The sequence below is a fragment of the Eptatretus burgeri genome, chromosome 11, assembly GCF_056783735.1.
Source record: "Eptatretus burgeri isolate ZD-2024b chromosome 11, Ebu_testis_v1, whole genome shotgun sequence".
NCBI classification, from domain to species: Eukaryota; Metazoa; Chordata; class Myxini; order Myxiniformes; family Myxinidae; genus Eptatretus; species Eptatretus burgeri.
The window spans coordinates 34,745,001-34,763,770 of NC_140971.1; the positions used below are offsets into that span (position 1 = coordinate 34,745,001).

The 18,770-nt window shown below is 46.4% G+C and overlaps 2 protein-coding genes across 8 annotated transcripts in view; one reads left to right on the top strand and one right to left on the bottom strand.

The window, feature by feature from the left end:
- LOC147016837 (uncharacterized) overlaps positions 1-18,770 on the top strand; it is a 115,755-nt gene that overhangs the window by 72,065 nt on the left and 24,920 nt on the right. The gene's annotated exons all lie outside the window — the stretch shown is intronic.
- Positions 9,203-13,092, bottom strand: LOC147016839 (uncharacterized). Its single transcript, XM_085845916.1, has 2 exons — positions 12,179-13,092; positions 9,203-9,395 (listed from the first exon to the last, which is right to left on the bottom strand). Exons 1-2 carry the CDS (start codon positions 12,842-12,844, stop codon positions 9,237-9,239), a joined length of 825 nt encoding a protein of 274 aa, XP_085702042.1. The 5' UTR covers positions 12,845-13,092; the 3' UTR covers positions 9,203-9,236.

Genomic DNA, 18,770 nt, shown 5'->3' on the forward strand with positions numbered 1-18,770 from the left:
GCGCGCCCTGCACGAGTCCAACACCGGTACCCCCAAGCGGCGCAAGAACGGTGGCGATGCTACGGTTGCGAGGTGTGACATGAAGGTCGTGGCGGTTGTGGTGAAGCGGTGGTTGTGGTTGTTATCATGGCGGTTGGTCCAAATTAAAGATAGTAAAAGAAAAACGGCTATCCTGAAGAGTCGCAGCACGCATAAAGGACATGTATTCCCACTAGACAACGGGTTTGGGCCTAACTACACATGTACTTACCGAGATACCTCACCTAAGGGACCTGAATGGTGGTTTGCGAATTTGGTAACCACAACAATATATATATATATATATATATATATATATATATATATATATATATATATATATATATATATATATATATATATATATATTGTTACGGATTCGCGCCCGCCGGCGTGCTGACGGCCACGTAACTCGAATCGCGGCACGTCGTCCACCGGACGGACAATCCAGTCGTGACCCTCTCGGACTAACGCCGGGAACCAGTCACGGGTGGACCTTTCGGTCTCACCGCGATCGAGCCAATCAGCCCCCGCGTGGGATAGGGTTGCTCGCCAAATTCGACCTACCTAAGTACCCACGCGGAGGGTAGACCGGGCGATCGCACCTCGCCGCAGGTCGACTTCGGACACGGGCCACTTAAGCGACCCGTTCCGTACTATCGGGATAACCGAGCGGTGTTATCGTCGACCTCGACGGTTCGATTAATTATCGGGCGTATTCAGCCCACTACCAACCCTTTACGTGAAGCAAGATGAGGATTCAATGGGAGAAATGACGAAGCGAAGCGGGAAACAGTTCAACACAAAGCACATTTATTCGCGATGAACGGAAAGCACACGTATTCAATTCCACCAAAAGCACACAGAAAAGAAAAACACAATGCAATTTACACAAAAAGCAAATGCGACAATGCAGATCTAATACCGATTACACGAGCACACGGCAACACTTATACAATTTTACTTCACAGACGGCGCCGACAACACATACCCAAAACCAAGGAAAAGTACAGAGAACCCTCAAGGATGAGGCGGGCCTGAGGCCGAGACCGGGTCGGGCCTACCCGTCTGGTGATGAGACGCGGAGCGGCGATGGTGCCTCAACTCCGCGGGCCTCGCGGGCAGTGTCTGGTAGGGGGTGGGAAAGGGGCCCCCTTGGTCGCACTATCTCAGCGCGGGGGGAAACAGGAGGGGGTTGCTGATGCTCGGGGTATAGAGGATTTTTATTGCCCCGCGACGAGCGTCTCCACCTCGGCCAGGTCGCGCTGTCGGCCTCCCTGGGGTGCAGCTCCCTGCACGACGCGAGCACCCCCTCGTCTGCCCTCGCCGCCTCTCCACAGCTCCGTCCCCTCCGCTCCGACTCCAACGCACACGACGACCAGCTCCTTCTTGCCAACTCCACCGCCCGCGAAGTCTTAACTCTCTGTTCCCTCTCGACTCCACTACTCCACTGGACTGACGAACACGGTCGCCTTTATAAGCCCCGTGGCTTCGCCTTCTCATCTTTGACCCCCTCCCTTCGACCTTTCACCTCGCTCCCCATTGGCCCGAGAAAAAGTGGGCATGAATGCTTTTTGATCCATAAATTTGCATATATCGATCGTCCTCCAACGCCCTGGGGGCGGGGCTAATTCGCCCCTCGCTCACCGATTGGACGGCAAAAAGTGGGCGTGTGTCGTTTTTGATCCGTTTTTGAAGCACAAAATCCGTGATTTTGTACACGCTGTTCGGCGCGCGCCCTGCACGAGTCCAACACCGGTACCCCCAAGCGGCGCAAGAACGGTGGCGATGCGACGGTTGCGAGGTGTGACGGGAAGGTCGTGGCGGTTGTGGTGAAGCGGCGTTGTGGTTGGTGGTTGATGTTGTGACTGGTGGTGGTAACAATGGCGGTTGGTCCAAATTAAAGATAGTAAAAGAAAAACGGCTATCCTGAAGAGTCGCAGCACGCATAAATGACATGTATTCCCACTAGACAACGGGTTTGGGCCTAACTACACATGTACTTACCGAGATACCTCACCTAAGGGACCTGAATGGTGGTTTGCGAATTTGGTAACCACAACAATATATATATATATATATATATATATATATATATATATATATATATATATATATATATATATATATATATATATATATATATATATATATATATATTGTTTTTTATGTATATTTTATATATATATATTTTATATATATATATTATATATATATATATATATATATATATATATATATATATATATTTTTTATATTTTATATATATATATATATAATTTATCTATATTTTATATATATTTTATATATATATATATATATATTTTATATATATATATATATATATATATATATATGTATACATCTTCTGCTTCTTCTTTCGGCTGCTCCCGTTGGTGGTCGCCACAGCGGATCATCCGTTACCATCCGCATAATGATTTGGCACAGGTTTTACGCCGGATGCCCTTCATGATGCAACCCTGGTCGCCTCTTATGACACAGGGATCTTCTTCTTCCTCTTTCGGCTTGCTCCCGCTAGGGGTCGCCACAGCGGACCAACTGTCTCCATTTTGCTCTATCCTCCACATCTTCCATTGACACTCCAACCACCCGCATGTCCGCCCTCACCGCATCCATGAACCTCTTCTTTGGCCTTCCTCTTCTCCTCCTGCCTGGCGGCTCCATCTTCAACATCCTTCTCCCGATATACTCCGTTTCCCTCCTGTGCACATGTCCAAACCATTGCAATCTCGCCTCTCTCACTTTGTCTCCAAACCGTCCTACCTGTGCTGTCCCTCTAATACACTCATTTCTTATCCTATCCATCCTCGTCACTCCCAACGAGAATCGCAGCATCTTTAACTCTGCCACCTCCAGCTCTGCTTCCTGTCTTTTTGTTAGCGCCACCGCCTCCAAACCATACAACATAGCTGGTCTCACTACCGTCTTGTATACTTTCCCCTTCACTCTTGCAGCTACCCTTCTGTCACAAATCACTCCTGCAACTCTTCTCCACCCACTCCATCCTGCCTGCACTCTCTTTTTCACTTCTCTCCCACACTCTCCGTTACTTTGGACAGTTGATCCCAAGTATTTAAACCAATCCACCTTCCCCACCTCAACTCCTTGCAACCGCACCATACCACCACCCTCCCTCTCATTTACGCACATGTACTCCGTCTTTCTCCTACTGACTAACATTCCCCTTCTCTCCAGTGCGTACCTCCACCTCTCAAGGCTCGATTCAGCCTGCTCCCTACTCTCCCTACAGATCATGATGTCATCCGCGAACATCATGGTCCATGGAGACTCCAGTCTGATCTCGTCCGTCAACCTGTCCATCACCATTGCAAACAGGAAAGGGCTCAGAGTCGATCCTTGGTGCATGGACATCATAGTATGATCACCTCACACTGATGTCATTGTACTACCGCTGAACTGTTGTGATCAAGTAACGCCAAATATTTACTTTGACACCGGTATTGTGAACAAACGGCACCGACTTGACATCAAAACTCTCTGAAATGCATGGTCCTGGGATGTGTCAAGCACTCGCGGCTTGCGATAAAACCAGCGCCTTTTCCAGAAAAGGAAAATGAGATTAAACGGCCGTCTGAAGAAAAACAGTGAACTCTTTGCTGCCTTTCAAGAACCATGAAATGCCGTTGGAGTGTCTGATGCCATTTGTAGTGACCTTGAGAAATTAGTTTGCTCTCTGTAATGCAAGTCTCGCAAATCCTACACCGACATCAACCACCTCTCCGCTTCAATCCAGAGAAGCAGAAATCCCTGACTCCAGCAGCAGACAGCTTTTATCTCACCCAGATAGGATCGACTTAAGCTTGTTACCTCCATGCAAGTTTTCATTAACAATGCATGTGCTGCGAGTGAACTACCAGGCTCTTATATGGAAAAATGCACATGTCCAGCATCCTGACTTAGCCAGTCCTGATTCACATAGTTGGCGACTTGACGAAGGGATCCTGGAATGCGAATGGTGTGATGGTGATATTATATCGCAGGTTGTTGGTTCGTATGCAGCCCGTGGCTGCTTGTTGCATCATTGCTGGGAGCACTGCTGTGCAGCTGATGCAGTGCTCCTGCTGTTACCAGTAAGCTGGTGCTCATTTTGCCAACCTTGGAAGGATGACGGGCTTAGTCAACCCACCTGGTGGAAGGGCTGATTCCACATAGTTGGCGACTTGATGAAGGGATCCTGGAATGCGAATGGTGTGATGGTGATATCATATCACAGGTTGTTCGTTCGTATGCAGCCCGTGGCTGCTTGTTGCATCATTGCTGGGAGCACGACTGTGCAGCTGATGCAGTGCTCCTGCTGTTACCAGTAAGCTGGTGCTCATTTTACCAACCTCGGAAGGATGACTGGCTGAGTCAACCCACCTGGTGTTATTTCAATGTATTGACAGGTGCTTGAACTCAAGACCCTGTGATCTTTAGCCTGCCACCTAACTGTTCAGCCGACACCAGGGTTATGCCACAGGTAATAATCGTTGTAATATGTCTTCACATAATCGAGTACACTCCATTCCAATATGACAATGGGCCATTATTATCAATATCTTTATGTTCTCATTTTACACACGAGCTGCTAGATATTCTTTCTGAAAGGCAAACGTTGGTGGATGTCTTGTCCACCAGCTCGACAGATGTGTCCTTTAGTATTGATGATGACAGCAGTGAAGATTATGAAGAGTAGACCTATAATTTAATCTGTGCTAATATGTCGCAAATCAATATGTATTCTATTCTTATGGTTATTTTAGAAGTGAATTCTTTCAAAGATTTTACTTTCCTATATATAGATCTACATAGATCTTTATGTAGCTCTTAGCAGTACATAGATGCAAAACATGTAAGACACAAGTAAGGAATTCCATGGAGTAATCAAAATGCTAGGTGATGGTTATTTTGATGTTGGTTACTAATATTTTGATTTTGATTTTAATGATGGATGGGGGATAATTTGAGATGGTGTTGAACAGCTGTCTTAAACTTTGGAGGGAAGAATGGAGAAGATGTATGTAAATGATCTGCATGCACTATCAACGAGTGTGTTGCATGTCAAGAGATTTAAAGCTAAATTTGGCATATCTAAAGTGAATTTATTGTCGCTATCTATCTATAATTCCAGCTGTGTGTGTGTGTGTGTGTGTGTGTGTGTGTGTGTGTGTGTGTGTGTGTGTGTGTGTGTGTGTGTGTGTGTGTGTGTGTGTGTGTGTGTGTGTGTGTGTGTGTGTGTGTGTGTGTGTGTGTGTGTGTGTTAGCGATACACAAAATCCGACCAGCGATAGCCAAGGATTCTCCGAAGAGACCTGGTACCAAAGGAATTAAGTCTCCGTCTCAGATCCTTGGTCAGAGTCCAAGTCTCGCATCCATAGAGCAAGACTGGAAGTACCAAGGACCTGAAGACTCGGACTTTCGTCCTCCCGCACAGGTACCGGCAGCGCCACACCCCATGATCCAGTGAATCCATGACTCCCCAGGCCTGACCCAGATGTCTATTGACCTCTGACTCACAGCCAGCAGAGACATGAATATCACTGCCAAGGTAAGTGAATCTCTCCAAGAGCTCACCACAACATCCTCACCACAAACAGACACAGACAGGACAGCAGCATCCAAGATGTCACCGAAAGCCTGGATCTTAGTTTTGACCCAAGAAACCCGTAATCCCAGCGGCTCAGACTCCTCATTCAGCACCTCAAGGGCCCCCAAACGGATATCTAAAGTCTCCGCAAAGATGACTGCATCATCTGCAAAATCAAGGTCCGAGATCTTGACATTCCCAAACGATGCACCACAGCTTGATATCTCCGACATCCTCCCTAAAATCCAGTCCATACAAGTGCTGAAAAGTGTGGGGGCCAGTACACACCCTGACAAACTCCAGTAACAACTGGAAATAAGTCAGAGATGGTACCACCATACTTCACAGCACTCTCAGTACCAGAGTAGAGTTGAGACATCAGATCGATCAGTTTTGGTGGCACCCCAGGAAGACCAAGAATCCTCCAGAGGACATCCCGATTCACTGAATCGAACGCTTTACAGAGATCAACATAGGCTGCGAAACTCTCGTCTGCGTTCGGTGAGGACACGAAGAGCAAGGATACGGTCAATCGTTGACCTCTTTGGTGTAAAGCCTGACTGCTCTGGACGCTGGTGCTCAAGCAGATGGTGGCGAACCCTATCAAGAATTATTCGAGCAAAGACCTTGCCCAGCACTGAGAGCAGCGTCACCCCTTGGTAGTTGTTACAGTTTTGGCGATCACCCTTCCCTTTCCAGAGAGGAACAACAAGGCCCCTCTTCCAATCAGTTGGGATGATGCCTGTGTTCCAGGCAGAGCACAAAACTGCATGCAACGACACGAGTGCAGCATTTCCACCAGCCTTGAGAAGTTCAGCATGGATGCCACAGATCCCTGGAGCTTTGCCCCGTTTCAACTGGTTCACCGCAGCCCGTGTTTCCACAAGCGAAGGTGGACCACAGTTGATTTTAGGGTCAGCAACAGGGATTATAACACCCTTGACGTCCAACTCGACAGCTGGGGGATCAACCTGGTACAACCGCTCAAAGTAACCGGCCCAGCGGGCCTTAACTTCAGACTCCTCTGTCAAGAGCCTACCACTCTCTGCTCTAACTGCAGTGCTCCGAGGGATGGGCTTGGATGAACGCAATGCGCGAATTTCCCTGTAAGCGGGATGAGAATCACCTGTCCACAGGTGATGCTCTACCCCCCTCACAGATTCCTCGCACATAGGCCTCCTTGTCCTCCCTCAGTGCACGTACAGTTTTACGCCTCAGCTCCCTGAACAGCTCAGCTCTGCCATTCAGCCTGGCCCTGCGACTCTGGTCAATGGTATCCAGTGTCCCTTGAGAGACAAAATTCTTCTTTGCCCTGCGGTGAGTTCCAAGACATCCACCGGCAACATCAAGGACGGTGGTCTTGAAGGCACTCCACAACTCTTCAGGACCCCCCAAATCACCGAGACCCCCAAAGTGTCCACTCAGCCTGTTCGCAAACTCCTCAGCTACTCTCTCATCCCTGAGCTTGCCAACATCCAGCCTTGGCTGGGATGGTACCATTCTCCAGGATTTAAGGTGCAGCTTTGGAGTTGCTACAACAAGCCCGTGGTCAGTATTGAGGAACTGAGCACTCCGGTAGACCCTGCAGTTCTGGATCATCCTCCAACGACCGTCAATGAGGGCATGGTCAATCTCCTTTGCCACACCGCCAGCGTTGGAATACCAAGTCCAGCGATGAGCTTGTGGGTGCTGAAACCATGAACCAGCCACCCTAAGTCCATGACTTCTTGCAAAGTCAAGGAACTTAGTGTTATTCTGCTTCATAATTCCTGACCCATGGGGACCAACACACACCTCATAACCATCCCTATCAGTTCCAGTCGATGCATTGAAATCCCCCAAGACGAGAAGTGTATCTCGTCTGGGGCACTGATGAACCACAGACTCGAGCGTGGCGTAGAATGCATCCTTCACGGTGAGATCACTCGCCTCAGTCGGAGCATAAACAGAGACCAGGGAAATGACACCTAAGGAGTGACGAATCCTTAATCTCATAATACGCTCCTTGACCGGTGTTACCTCAATTATCATTGGGGTCAGCTTATTGGACACAGCTACAGCAACTCCTTGGGTATGGTAACCATCAGAGCGACCAGACCAATAGTAGGTGTAACCTCCCACCATTATCTCGCCGCAATCCGGTCTCCGAACCTCAGAGAGAGCTGCAATCCCGATGTCCAAACGCTTGAGCTCAGATGATAACAGAGACAGGTGAACATCTTCTCTTAGGGATAGGACATTCCAGACACCCACCCGAAGGGACCGCCTCAGGTTAACCCAAGGAGACCGCCGTCTGGTGGACGACACCTCAGCACCACTCCGACACACTCTCCCGCAATCTGACACAGGGATGTTACCCCGTGGTTTCTCTCCTATCATCAAAGATTGGGGGTCCCAAAGGCTTTGCCCCAATCCCGTCATCCGGTGAGCTGCCCTGCGAAGGAAAGCTGCACAGGAGGTACTCCCACAGAGTGGGTTTTCAGATTTTTTTGCGTTTTTGTGTTTTGCGGAATGAAGGGTTTTACGGTGGCCGGAGTGCAAATCCTGCCACCAACCTCCTAATAAAAAAGTAACCCAACTGCAGGAGGACGTCCGCAGACACAGTTGGGCACTAGATATGGATGGCCGTTGGCTCACAAGGAGCTCCTCTGCCCTTTGACCTTCACTTCAGACTCCTCTGTCAAGAACCTACCACTCTCTGCTCTAACTGCAGTGCTCCGAGGGATGGGCTTGGATGAACGCAATGCGTGAATTCCCCTGTAAGTGTGACGAGAATCACCTGTCCACAGGTGATGCTCTACCCCCTCACAGATTCCTCGCACATCGGCCTCCTTGTCCTTGTAATAATTTCTCGATTTCTTATCCGCATTTATAGATAAACACAATGCCCCAATCCAGTCGTCGTTTATCAGAGCGAAGGAATGGCCTGTGTGGTTGTTTGAAAGTTTTTTTTTTTTTTGCATGTACGGCCACGCACATATGGGCACGCGAGAGCGAAGGAACGGCCTGTGTGAAATGAGAGCGAGAGAAGAACCTTCAGAGTTTAGGCTTTATTCCATTTGATTGGAGCCGCTTCTGTGGGCACACCGGGGAATACAGGTTCAGCTAGGAGTACATAAGCAGTAACGTATACATGTGTAATTAATCATCGCAGAATAAATCCACGTAAGCACGGAGTTCAATATAATCTCCATTCTCACCAGTCAATGAGCACCTTCAGTCAACGAGCACCAAGTGAACAGCCGATGTAAATGGCAATGCCCCGGGGACAATCACCCCGTGCCGCGGAGACCTCCCCTTATACGCGAGACGCACAACATGTGATCCCGCGTCATGTCCCTCAATTCACCTCAATTCACCACATTCTCCCCACCTTTAAAATGCAACTAGGGGCCCATCTTACGCACCATGATTGCTTTCGCACTATAGGAGTGTACATTTCAAGCAACGCGGACTAATAGGTCTACAGAAGCATACATGCCAAGCAGTGATTATTTTGAGTTGTAGGAGCATGGAAATGAGCATCGATATATGATATAATGAGCATATAGGAGCATGAGCAGTGAGAATGCCGATAATCCCCTTTACAGATTGAGTCGTCGAGGGGGCCTTATTCGTCGACCTCTCCGGGAGTAAATGGCAGTTTCACTTGAGGGAGGCTCCCGATCCTCTTGGTGAGCCTCGACTTGTGCCGGGGATGACTCCTCGATCGCTCTCGGGTGGAACGCGGCAGCCCCGTCGCCCGGTGGAGTTCCTGGGGGGGGAACACCTGGGGAGGGGATGTCAGAAGGAGGAGTGCCAGAAGGTGGTGTACCTGCGGGAGGAGTACCTGAGGGAGCCAGATGGCGAACCGACACAGTGGTCTCCCTGCCATCCGGGAGCCTGACATGAGCATACTCCGGATTAGTGTCAATGAGTTCGACCCCCTCCACCAGGGGTTCATACTTGCTTTGTCGTACCGGGCGTTTCATGAACACTGTTCCGGGATGGGTCAGCCAGTTGGGCACCGTTTGACCGTCAACATAACGTCGCTGGTGAGTAAACATTCGTTCGTGAGGAGTTGCATTGGTGGACGTGCAGAGCAAAGAGCGTATGGAATTCAGAGCGTCGGGAAGAGTAACCTCCCACCGCTCGGGGCCCAGCCCTCTTGATTTCAACGCCAGAGTTACAGCTTTCCAAATAACCCCGTTATACCGTTCCACCTGCCCGTTACCCTGTGGGTTGTAACCCGTCGTTCGACTAGTTGCTATGCCGAGCTCTAGTAGGAATTGTTTTAGCCCGGCCGACATGAAACACGGCCCTCTGTCTGAATGTATGTACGAAGGTTTCCCAAACATAGCGAAGAGGTCAGAGAGACATCTCACGACAGTGCCCGAGGTCATATCCGAGCACGGAAATGCGAAAGGGAACCTTGAATATTCATCAACAACGGTGAATATGTATCTGTTGTCTGTCTCGGTCGGCAGGGGCCCTTTGAAGTCGATGTTTAGTCTCTCGAAGGGGGAAGTGGCCTTGATCAGTCTGCCAGATGCCGCGCCATAGAATCTGGGTTTTAGTTCAGCACAAACAGGGCATGAAGCATTCATTTGTTTAATATCTTCAACAGAATAGGGAAGATTTTGTCTGCGCACGAAATGTGCCATTCTGGTTACCCCTGGGTGGCAGAGAGACACGTGTAGGTCTTGCAAAGCCTAACTGATTGTTGCCGAACTGTAGACCCGAGAGAAGGTATCTGCAGCAGGGTTTTCCTTCCCGGGCCGGTAGACAATGTCGTAACTGTAGCAAGCTAGGTCTATCCGCCATCTCATAATTTTTTCATTCTTAATTTTCCCGTTATTTTTCCCATCAAACATGAATGCCACGGATCGTTGGTCCGTAACGAGCGTGAAGTGGTTTCCCAGTAAATAATGTCTCCATTTCCGCAGCACTTCGACGATGGCGTACGCTTCCTTCTCTATCGCTGAGTGTCTCTGCTCGCTTCTAGAGAGAGTTCTCGAGAAGAACGCGACCGGCCGCCCAGACTGATTAAGTGTAGCAGCTATCGCGTGATCTGAAGCGTCGGTTTCCACCACAAAGGGCACTGAGCTATCGATCGATAAAACCACGGACTTACTGATATCATCCTTGAGGTTGTGGAAAGCTCTTACAACAGCGGCATCTGGTGGAAAGTTTTTGCAATGCACTAGGGGATGTATTTTCTCGGAGTATTGCGAAATCCATCTCGCATAGTAAGCGAACATCCCGATCACCCGGCGCATTGTCTGCAAGTCCTGAGGTGGTGGAAGCTCACGGAGCGGGCGCAATCGTTCAGGATCAGGCTTAATTGTGCCGTCGGCTATCGTGTAGCCGAGAAGGTCAGTTGACCTTGCCGAGAATACGCATTTCTCGTAGTTGAGAGTCAGATTATATTTTCTAGCAATGCTCAAGAATCTGTCCAGATTCCTATCATGTTCCCCCTGATCCCTACCGTACACTGTGACATTGTCCACGTAAACAAAAGTGTCTTTGAGGTTTTCATCTGAGATGATGTCATCCATAACCCGTTGGAAGCAAGCTACCCCATTCGTGACACCGAAAGGTATTCTCCTGAATTGGTAGAGGCGCCTCCCTGCCTGGAATGCGGTGTAAGGTTTGTCTTCCTCTCGGATGGGAATTTGATGATAGGCGCTTCGCAAGTCGATGGTGCTGAATACCTTATATTTGGCCACGCGTTCGACCATCTCGTCTATGCGCGGCAGGGGGTAGGCATCGAGTTGGGTAAAGCGATTGACCGTTTGGGAATAATCGACAACCATTCGTTTCTTATGGTTCTGACTGCTGGTTTACTAACACCTGTGCGCGCCATGGCGAATCGCTCGGTTCTATAATTCCTTCTTCCAGTAATCGCTTGGTTTCTGAGGTGATGAAATTCATGTCAGCAGTGGTATATCGCCGCGATTTAATCGCTATCGGTTTGCAGACCGGCGACAAGTTAGCGAACAGCTGGGGGGACGTCACCTCCGCGGTGGTCAACGCATTTAAAATTAGACGAGGCTTGCTTCCTCCAAAGGGTATTTCGACGCTCGTGTGCTGCTTGAGGACATTATGACCCAGAATTACATCTGCGCACAAATCACGAAGCACCAGTACCCTTACATCCCGATGCGTGTACCCTTTTACGTCCAATTCAACATTGCAGTACCCTCGTACGCGGGATTGTAGTGAGGTGGCGGCCATGCATACCGTATTGTCAGTCGGGTGGATTATCCATTTCCTGCCTTTCACTAGCGAGCTGTTGACGAAACTTTCAGAGCTACCGGTATCAATCAGTGCCTCAGCCATATGCCCGTTAATTCGTACGTTGATGATAGCCTTGGATAGATTCCCCGGGGAGGCTGCAGTTAATTTATTTTGCGAGTAGAGAGCCGCAGAAGTGGGTTTATTTCTCCTTCGAGTAGATTTACATACCCTGGCATAATGCCCTTTCTTGTCGCAATTCATGCATGTGGCATCTCTGGCAGGGCATTTTTGACGAGGGTGCCTTTTGTACCCACAAAAGAAGCATTTACCAACCGGAGCAGTTGCTGAGGAGTTTGACGTGGCCTGGGTATCCGGCTCCTCGGGTGTTTCTCCATCCCCTATGTCTGGCTGTGTCTGTGCCAGTGGGGTTCCTTGGGTTCCCATCGTAGCAGCGTTCATTAGCAGCATCGGTGTCCCAAATGACTCAGATTGCTGCTGAGCCGTATCCATCGCTCGTGCCTGATCGACTACCTTGTCAAGAGTGGGTTGCGCTTTCTCTAGTAAGCGTTGCCGTATGTGGGCTGATCTGAGTCCTTGGATGAATGCCTCCCGGGTCGCTTCCTTTTGGTGTTCCTCGGCGCTTACGGCCCGGAAGCTGCCGTCTTTTCCCAGCTGATTCAGAGCTTGCAGGAACTGATCGATTGTCTCCCCGGCTGCTTGCTTGCGTGTGTTGAGAAGATGTCGTATGTATACCTCGTTCTTGGGCTTCACGTAGAGCGCTTGCAGCACGTCGATCGCTGCTTCGTAGGTGTCACACTCCGAGAAGAGCCTGTACACGCTGGGCGAGACATGATTCACGAGAGCGGCAAATTTGTCAGCTCCCTCCTCGATGATGGTCAGATAGTGTGAGAAGGAACAGAACCAATGCGACCATTTCATTTCTGCGTCAGTCGCGTTTGGGTCTGCGTCGAACCTCTCTGGTTTGTAGATCTTGTCCATCGTTGGTTGAGAGAGCCGAGAAAACCAAATGGAATAAATTGAAATGAGAGCGAGAGAAGAACCTTCAGAGTTTAGGCTTTATTCCATTTGATTGGAGCCGCTTCTGCGGGCACACCGGGGAATACAGGTTCAGCTAGGAGTACATAAGCAGTAACGTATACATGTGTAATTAATCATCGCAGAATAAATCCGCGTAAGCACGGAGTTCGATATAATCTCCATTCTCACCAGTCAATGAGCACCTTCAGTCAACGAGCACCAAGTGAACAGCCTATGTAAATGGCAATGCCCCGGGGACAATCACCCCGTGCCGCGGAGACCTCCCCTTATACGCGAGACGCACAACATGTGATCCATGGCGTGGCCTGGGTATCCGGCTCCTAGGGTGTTTCTCCATCCCCTATGTCTGGCTGTGTCTGTGCCAGTGGGTTTCCTTGGGTTCCCATCGTAGCAGCGTTCATAAGCAGCATCGGTGTCCCAAATGACTCAGATTACTGCTGAGCCGTATCCATCGCTCGTGCCTGATCGACTACCTTGTCAAGAGTGGGTTGCCTTTCACTAGCGAGCTGTTGACGAAACTTTCAGAGCTACCGGTATCAATCAGTGCCTCAGCCATATGCCCGTTAATTCGTACGTTGATGATAGCCTTGGATAGATTCCCCGGGGAGGCTGCAGTTAATTTATTTTGCGAGTAGAGAGCCGCAGAAGTGGGTTTATTTCTCCTTAGAGTAGATTTACATACCCTGGCATAATGCCCTTTCTTGTCGCAATTCATGCATGTGGCATCTCTGGCAGGGCATTTTGACGAGGGTGCCTTTTGTACCCACAAAAGGGGTACAAAAAAAGGGTTTAATTTATCAGTTTATTATACGCGAGACGCACAACATGTGATCCCGCGTCATGTCCCTCAATTCACCTCAATTCACCACACTGTGTGGTTGTTGTTTCTGGCACGCGGTTTGAATTTTTTATATTTTTTTTGTATGTATGGGCACGCACGTACGGCCATGCACGTACGGCCACGCGAGAGCGAAGGAACGGCCCGTGTGGTTGTTTCTGGCAAGTGGTTTTAAAGTATATATATATATATATTTTTTTTTTTTTGCACGTACGGGCACGTGAAAGCAAAGGAACGGCTTGTGTGGTTGTTGTTTCTGGCACTCGGTTTGAGCTTTTTGCGGGGCGAGGGTTTGCACGTATGGCCACACATCTACGGGCATACACTAGTTGAAATCCAAATACAACAAATACTGTCGGAACCCGCTATTCGCTGTTTGCGGACCCGGCGTATTCACTATTGATAAAACACGGACTACTTCTACATTTGTGGCCCTGTGCTTTGCGTATTCGCGGGTTTTTCATGGGATTTTTGATTTTCCCTTATGAATCGCAAACCGCCGGGAACCTATCCTCCTTTTTTCCCATTGAAACAATGCCCCGACATTTGTGGATTCGGCATTCGCGGCATTTTCCAGGAACATATGCCCCACCAAAATCAGTTGTCAAAGACAAGACAAGAGACAGTATACAATTATATGTTTTTATGATAGGATAAATCTAAAAGATACATTTTGATATCTCACACTGTACAGAGATAGATATTAACAGTCACATGGGTGCAGTTTTAGAAATCGCTCATTTAACACTTGTGGTGCTTCGGGTATGAGTACAAATTAGACTGTAACACAAAGTAGCACCTTCTGCTATATGGCAAACAAACACACTGTACTTCAAAGTCTTATGACCCATATTATCTTATTATCTTACCCAATCTTAGGACCCATATCAATCAAAAACATTTCAGTTTCTGTCCCATGGACTATCATCTCAGCTTGATTTTTTTTTGTTATTGTATAAAACAAACAACAACGTCAAGTTTTCGTGAAAGAGCTAGAATAATGAACATATCAGGATGCCAGAGAGAGATAGAGATAGAGATAGAGATATATATCTGGTTTCTTTAAATCTTTCAAAGGAATCCATGTTATAATATTGGTAAATTCCCTTTTTAGTGAGAAGAGAAATGATTTTACGCAAGTCGGCTTCAGTCCTAAATTGACTAGAAAGTAGAGGAAAAGGGATGTTTGAAACCAAAGAACTTCGAGGGCTTGTCATAAATTTATAAGAGTCAAGAAATCTAATATTTGTATTTACATCTATTTCATGAGTATAAATCTGTTTTGTAAATGAGATGTAATTTTGATCTGTATTAGGAATTGCAATTATCTTTCCAGGAGTCTTACTTAGTTCTTTTATAAAGAGATGCGCATCATAATGACAATTATTATGAAGAAATACAGGTATGAATGTAGGGATTCTATAATTAAGATTACAATTATTATGATCTGCTCCTCTGTCATTCCCCCTTATATGGCAATGATCTCTAACCCTTTTATCAGTTTTTACCAAAGCCACTGAGCATATATGACATATCCTTGCTTCTTCAAATTCTTTCTCTTCATTTGGAGATAACTCATGAGGTTTCTTTGTTCTTGACATAATTTCAGTTAGCTTAATACAATCATCCTCAATCCTTTTAACAAATTCATCAGCAGCATCAGGTCCTCTTTTCAACTCCAACTTATATTTACTTTCTACAGATGATTTAATGTAATAACAAAACCTGCAAGGGATATGCTTTTGATATTTTTTGATATCATCAGTCTTTTTCCAAGATGCTCTCAAAATCAGCATATATTACAAATGGGTGTTTTATACATTTATTTGTTTCATTAAATACAACTTTCTCTCCTGGTCCTGCCATCTCAACAACTGTTGCTTTATGATTAGAACAATACTTTTAATGTTTATCAAGTCTTTGTTGGGATTGAAAGATATTTAGACATCTCTTACAAGGATATGATTTATGCTTTGATATATAAACTTGACGATGACCAATCTAGAAAAGTTTTTGATAGAAGCATAATGAGCAGTTTCTTTATTAGTGAAATAACGGAGATCTACATGCCGGTCATTTGACCAATTATCATTGGATATAGTATTACTAACTCTTAGAATTTGGACTTTGTTTTTATCAGTTTAACAAAAAACATTTATTATCTTGCCAAAACGAAGTTTTTGCAAGATATGTTAGTCAGCTTGTATGTTTTTTTTTTGGGAGGGGGGGGGGAGGGTTGGTTTTTATCTTGCCAAAACGAAGTTTTTGCAAGATATGTTCGTCAGCTTGTATGCTTTTTTTATCTTGCCAAAACGATGTTTTTGCAAGATATGTTAGTCAGATTGTATGTTTTTTTTTGTTTGTCTGTAATCACGTATAAAAAATTCTGCAGAGCACAGTTATCATTGGAAATTTTTGTAACTTCGCATATCAGAGGCCTATAGAGGTCCCTTTCAGCACATAGAATTTTGAAGGTCAAAGGTCAAGGTCACTTTGTCGCAAATCAGGGGAGTCGACGAAACCCTTATTTTTGAGTAATTTTGATCGGATAGTCTTCAAACTTAATGGGAATATAGTTCATGGTCTGGCAATCAGCTGATTAATTTTTTTGTGGCGATTGGCCTTGACCTTCATGGTTAGCGCCTAAGGTCAAACATATTTGACTCCAAGGTCAAATTTTCAAGTTTTAGGAACCATATCGTGTAGTACCTCAAATTGAACACCTCGATGAGTGCTTTCTAGATATGTCAAGCTTGAGACATTATGACGTCATTTGGTGACGTTATGAGGCAAATGCATATTTTTCATGGTTATTCTGTAGAACGATTCTCATCGGAATCTCTCGTAGGCAGATATTCCTCAAGGAGTCGCTCCTGGTGGATAGCAGCTCTGTTCACCTCAGTGTGACCTTAAAGAAGTCACACATCGTCACCTTTTGGCAAGATACGGGTCACCCTGCAGGTGACATTGGTTTTATTGATAGGTTATTCATATTCTCAGACTTTGTTATATCTTTTAAGCTTATAATACAATGGTCAACTTTTCATATAGAATCTGGAAACTTGTGTTTTTTCACTTCCTAAGATCACATGACTACAAATCAGCTGTTTCCATTTTTTTCCAAACATTGCTAATGACAAAAATCCAAGATGGCGGCCAGCGAATGACCAAAATCGATAAACATCCATTGGAGAGGAGTCAACCACCCAACACGGCCCGACCAGCATCATAATAGATGGCATGGCTCTCGTACAGGAGATGGTTGTCTACAAAAGCCAAATTAAAACCTGTAAAGATCTGTTGGACTGCCTTATTCGAAGTGTTGATGGTAAATCGGTTGGTAACATGGATGCATACCTCGTATTTGACAACTACAGCATCATTAATTCGCTCAAGGACAGAACCAGACAGCTTTGTACGGCAGGGAGAACACAGGACAAGGGGTATAAAGTAGACGATACTACATGCATTAAAGACTTCAAGTCATTTCTGAGCACTAAGGAAACCAAAGCCAATCTTGTGTTGTATCTTGCACAAAAAGCTGTTCGATTGTGCAAAGTGCCGATCACCACACACACCCAGAAAGGCATCCTTTCTTCCAAGCCAAACATCGTGAGCATTCCGAGTACACAAGAGGAAGCTGATACACTGTTGATCTTGTATGCAGTGGCAATGAGTCATCTGGGCAATACTGTGCACATATATTCTTGTGATACGGATGTGCTTGTGCTTCCTCTGTGAAGAGTACCTGATCTGAAGCCGGACATTCTTATCATCATGGGCACTGGAGATGGACGACGAAAAATCGGTCAAGCCCATCTATGTTGCTCTAGGTGCAGAAAGAGCAGCAGCATTGCCAGGATTGCATGCACTCACTGGTAGTGATACCACTGGTCACATCAAAGGAAAGGGGAAGTCATCATGCTTCGAAGTCTTCATGAAGGCAGGTGAAGATGTTATCTGTGCTCTTGCTGGACTTGGTGTTGGAGTGTACCCATCACCAGGGGTGTTGTCTGGATGTGAAACGTTTGTGTGTCAGCTGTTCAACTCTGCGTTTGCATCAGCCAAGGCACTGAGGTGGCACATGTTCAAGCAGCTGAAAGGGTAACCAAGGTGTGGAGAAGCTACTTCCGACTCAAGGATGTATCACTGAGCATATATTGCGCGCACACCTACAAGCCAACATATGGTTACAAGACATAGTAGCTGTACCAATTCTACTGGACCCTGTTACTCTGGGATGGTGACAACTGGAGGACGGCCACTATGTCCCAGTTGTCTCAAAAGTTCCAGCAGCACCGGAGGCTGTGGTGGAACTTGTGAAGTGTTCCTGTGTCGCCAGTAAGTGCAGTGGACGGTGCTCTTGTAAGGCACATAATCTAGCCTGTACAGAGCTCTGCAAGTGTGAAGGAGCTGAGGACACATGCAACAATGTTGCAATTGATGAGACTTCAAGCGATGACGAGGAAAATGAGGACTTGGATGACTAAATAATTATATATGCCGAAGCATCTTTGTGTTTTTTATTTGCACATCCATTCAAATTGCATGTTCTCAGTACTACAGAATGTCCTTTTTGTGCATATTTGGCTGTCATCTTTTGGGGGGTTTGTAAATAATGCCTAACTGGGTTAAATTTAGCTCAACAGATATTTTTTATTATCTCTGAATGTGCTATAATGGGTAAAATATGGTGATTTCTCAAATTTTGGATTTTGGTGACTGCTTATGAATAAAAAAAATTGGAAACAGCTGTTTTTGTGTTCACTGTAAACATAGGAAGTGAAAAATTACAAGTTTCCAGATTCTATATGAAAAGTTGACCAAATTACACAATGACATACGTCATACACTATCATGGGTTCTCCTCCAGAGATGCCTAGATCCCCACTTTCTAATTTATTCACAAATTTATTGTACTTTGAAACTCTTTCACAGTAGTGGGGCAACTTAGCTAAATATAGCATAACAATTGTGCATTTTGTGAGGAAAGCACCAAATTTGGCACACTAGTAGCCTATCATATTA